Consider the following 4,216-nt stretch of genomic DNA (forward strand, 5'->3'; position numbering starts at 1 on the left):
CTAGTATATAGTAATATAATAGCACTGGTTCGCATGCAAATGGCGATTAATCGCGCGAGAAGGAAGCAGCTTCCCCCGAACAGAACTCTACTCGTTTTCTCGCCTTTCTAATTTCTAATCCATCCCTTCTCGTTCCCACCACGTGTACTTCGCTTCTTCTCCTTCCACTTCCAGTAATAGTAGATCACTCTTGACGTCAATGCACCACCACCAGCGCGCCGCGCCTATATAAACCCGCCTCCTCTGCTTCCCCTTCACGCCCCCCGCCTTCTTCCTCCATCTCCTCGCCCCAGCGCGCGCGCGGCGTCGCCGTCGAGCTTCAGTTCGAGCTACTGGAGCAGTTAATACAAAGCTTACCTGCACCGAGCGGCATCCTTGCACGCTAGCTATACAAGCTACAGAGTAACTAATAACTCGCGGTGCATGTCTCCAATGGCGCTCCAGGCATCGTCGCCGCCCGCGTTCCGTGCGGTCCCGGCCACCGCCAACGCTTCCTGCCGGCGGCAGGTACTTGACACCTACTGACTGCCCCGTGACGCGGCCGGGGAGAACGATGCTCCTCCGTTTGTTCGTTGCGCTTAAAAATCGAATTTTGTCTGCAGTTCCAGGTGCGCGCTCAGGTGGCCGGCGGCAGCAGCAGCAGCAGCAGCGTCGGAGCCGACGGCGGGAAGATGATGGTTTCCAAGGCGGAGCCGGCGGCGGCGGCGGACACGTCGTCGTCCGGCCCGTGGAAGATCGACTTCTCCTCCGGCGAGAAGCCGGCGACGCCGCTGCTGGACACCATCAACTACCCGCTGCACATGAAGAACCTCTCCACCTCGGATCTGGAGCAGCTGGCGGCGGAGCTCCGCGCGGAGATCGTGCACACGGTGTCCAAGACGGGCGGCCACCTGAGCTCGAGCCTGGGCGTGGTGGAGCTCTCGGTGGCGCTGCACCACGTGTTCGACACCCCCGACGACAAGATCATCTGGGACGTGGGCCACCAGGCGTACGGCCACAAGATCCTGACGGGGCGGCGGTCCCGGATGCACACCATCCGGCAGACCTCCGGGCTGGCGGGGTTCCCCAAGCGCGACGAGAGCGCGCACGACGCGTTCGGCGTGGGCCACAGCTCCACCAGCATCTCGGCGGCGCTGGGCATGGCCGTGGCGAGGGACCTCCTCGGCCGCAAGAACCACGTCATCTCCGTCATCGGCGACGGCGCCATGACGGCCGGGCAGGCCTACGAGGCCATGAATAACTCCGGGTACCTCGACGCCAACATGATCGTGGTGCTCAACGACAACAAGCAGGTGTCGCTGCCGACCGCCACGCTCGACGGCCCGTCCAAGCCCGTCGGCGCGCTCAGCCGGGCGCTCACCAAGCTCCAGTCCAGCACCAAGTTCCGGCGACTCCGGGAGGCCGCCAAGTCGGTCACCAAGCAGATCGGCGGGCCGACGCACGAGGTGGCCGCCAAGGTGGACGAGTACGCGCGCGGCATGATCAGCGCGTCGGGCTCGTCGCTGTTCGAGGAGCTGGGGCTCTACTACATCGGCCCCGTGGACGGGCACAGCGTGGAGGACCTGGTCACCATCTTCCAGAAGGTGAAGTCGATGCCGGCGCCGGGGCCCGTGCTGATCCACATCGTGACGGAGAAGGGCAAAGGCTACCCGCCGGCGGAGGCGGCGGCGGACCGGATGCACGGCGTCGTCAAGTTCGAGCCATCGACGGGGAGGCAGGCCAAGTCCAAGTCCCCGACGCTGTCGTACACGCAGTACTTCGCCGAGTCGCTGATCCGGGAGGCGGAGGCCGACGACAAGGTGGTGGCGATCCACGCTGCGATGGGCGGCGGCACGGGGCTCAACTACTTCCAGAAGCGGTTCCCGGAGCGGTGCTTCGACGTGGGCATCGCGGAGCAGCACGCCGTCACGTTCGCGGCCGGGCTCGCCGCCGACGGGCTCAAGCCGTTCTGCGCCATCTACTCCTCCTTCCTGCAGCGCGGGTACGACCAGGTGGTGCACGACGTGGACCTGCAGCGGCTCCCCGTGCGGTTCGCGCTGGACCGCGCGGGGCTCGTCGGTGCCGACGGGCCCACGCACTGCGGCGCCTTCGACGTGACGTACATGGCGTGCCTGCCCAACATGGTGGTGATGGCGCCCGCCGACGAGGCGGAGCTGATGCACATGGTGGCCACGGCGGCCGCCATCGACGACCGGCCCAGCTGCTTCCGCTTCCCTCGCGGCAACGGCGTGGGGGCTGTCCTCCCGCCGGGGAACAAGGGGACGCCGCTGGAGGTGGGCAGGGGCAGGGTGCTGGTCGGCGGCAACCGGGTGGCGCTGCTCGGGTACGGCACCATGGTGCAGGCCTGCCTCAAGGCTGCCGAGGCGCTCAAGGAGCACGACGTGTACGTGACCGTGGCCGACGCCCGGTTCTGCAAGCCGCTCGACACGCAGCTCATCCGGGAGCTCGCCGCCGAGCACGAGGTGCTCATCACCGCCGAGGAGGGGTCCATCGGCGGGTTCGGCTCCCACGTCGCCCACTACCTCAGCCTGACCGGCCTCCTGGACGGGCCCCTCAAAGTAAGTAGCAGTCAACGTCACCGAAAAGCTAGCCTGTAGCTGTAACTAGTCATTTTCAGTTGAATTGAAATGGGATTATTGCTAACAATGTATGTTCTTGTGTTGCTAATTTGCAGCTGAGATCCATGTTCTTGCCGGACCGGTACATCGACCATGGCGCGCCGCAGGACCAGATGGAGGAGGCGGGGCTGACGCCGCGGCACATCGCCGCCACCGTGCTGTCCCTGCTGGGGAGGCCATTGGAGGCCATGCAGCTCAAGTGAACGACGACGACGACGTATGTATAAACAAAGAGAAGATGAATGAGTTGTTTTTGTCGATCTGCTGCTGAGACAGATGGATAGTTCTAGCTTTGTCTGCTGAGAAAGAGTCATTGTCATGCGAGTTGTGGTCTCCTCCCGTTGGGTTTTGTCCTGGTTTTATCTTGAAGCCCATGGAATCATGTGAGTGGAGGTGGTAGCATCTGGGATTGCATGTGTCGCTAGTGAGCAGCAGGATATTCCTAGGTGCCTGGTTTTTGTATAACATCTTGTCTGGACTCTACTACGAGCGCAATTGCGGAGTACTAACTTGTTCCGGTAGTACAGAGATTCCATGGGCTAATGAAGACATGGCCGCAATCTGGATATAGTTTATGTGAAAATATTATTTCAGATGACTGGTTGGTACTAGTATCACACATGCTTCACAAATAAAGAAATGAAGTTCACACTCACACATGGAACAGGCCTTAAGGCTAAAGGAGGCACGCTCTAGGAGCGCAAAGGTAGCAAGTACTACTAACATGATGGTTCAGAAAAATGTACAAGCAGACACAATAGTTTAGTTTGGTGTGATGGCATACAACTGTATATATTTTTTTTCGCGAACATGCCTATGCAAGTGTTTCATTAAAGGAATGGAATTATACGACACCGCTATGAGTGAGACCTCGTAGCGTAGGTTACAAACCACCAAGCCAGTTGAACATAAACCAACTAAAGAGAAAAAGAAAAGAAACAGCGCAGTCAGAGGGGGAGAACCCACAGCCCCCAAAACCTACTAGCATAGACCTACAGAAGAAGATATATCAAAGCAAATGTTGCCTACAGTGCGGGCGAAGCTATGGTGGCAAAGCAACCATCCAAAGAAGACGATACGAACAACCAACAACGATGGTAGAGAAGTATCCGCATGAGAAGATCAGAGCAACCTTGGCAGCAAAGCATCCGCAAGGTGAGAGGCCTACACACACTCGGCAGCAAAGTATCTACTAGAGAGGGGACCAACGACGATGGTGGTGGCAAAGCAACCACAAGTGATAGGCCCACACAGACTCGACAGGAAAGCATCTGCCAGAGAGAGGACCAAAGGCAATCGTGGCCAAGCATCCACCAGAGACTAAACAACGGTGACTAAGCCAGGAACTCCAGTAGGGCAGACCACTGCGAAGAATATGAGGCAGACACAGTGTAAGTGCATCTAGCCCTTTAGTGGGTTTTGGTGAATTGAATGACAACATCATTAAAGGTCTAACAAGTTTGCTAAGTGTTGAACAGAAAATTGAGTTTATTGCATTCACTTGTGGATTGTGGAATAAGAAGTGTATATACGTTCAACAAGAAAGCAAGCTTGATGGTATTCCACATAGTGTTGAGATGAAGGCCAAAGTTGTGTAT

At 58.4% G+C, this 4,216-nt stretch overlaps 1 protein-coding gene across 1 annotated transcript; it reads left to right on the plus strand.

The window, feature by feature from the left end:
• The first annotated feature begins 268 nt into the window (after nt 1-268).
• LOC136551072 (probable 1-deoxy-D-xylulose-5-phosphate synthase 2, chloroplastic) lies at nt 269-3,287 on the plus strand. The gene is made up of 3 exons (XM_066542659.1): nt 269-507; nt 603-2,558; nt 2,675-3,287. The coding sequence occupies exons 1-3, from the start codon at nt 424-426 to the stop codon at nt 2,819-2,821; spliced, it is 2,187 nt and encodes a 728-aa protein (XP_066398756.1). The 5' UTR covers nt 269-423; the 3' UTR covers nt 2,822-3,287.
• Nucleotides 3,288-4,216: the final 929 nt, after the last annotated feature.

The sequence above is a fragment of the Miscanthus floridulus genome, chromosome 4 (assembly GCF_019320115.1).
Source record: "Miscanthus floridulus cultivar M001 chromosome 4, ASM1932011v1, whole genome shotgun sequence".
Classification (NCBI taxonomy): Eukaryota; Viridiplantae; Streptophyta; class Magnoliopsida; order Poales; family Poaceae; genus Miscanthus; species Miscanthus floridulus.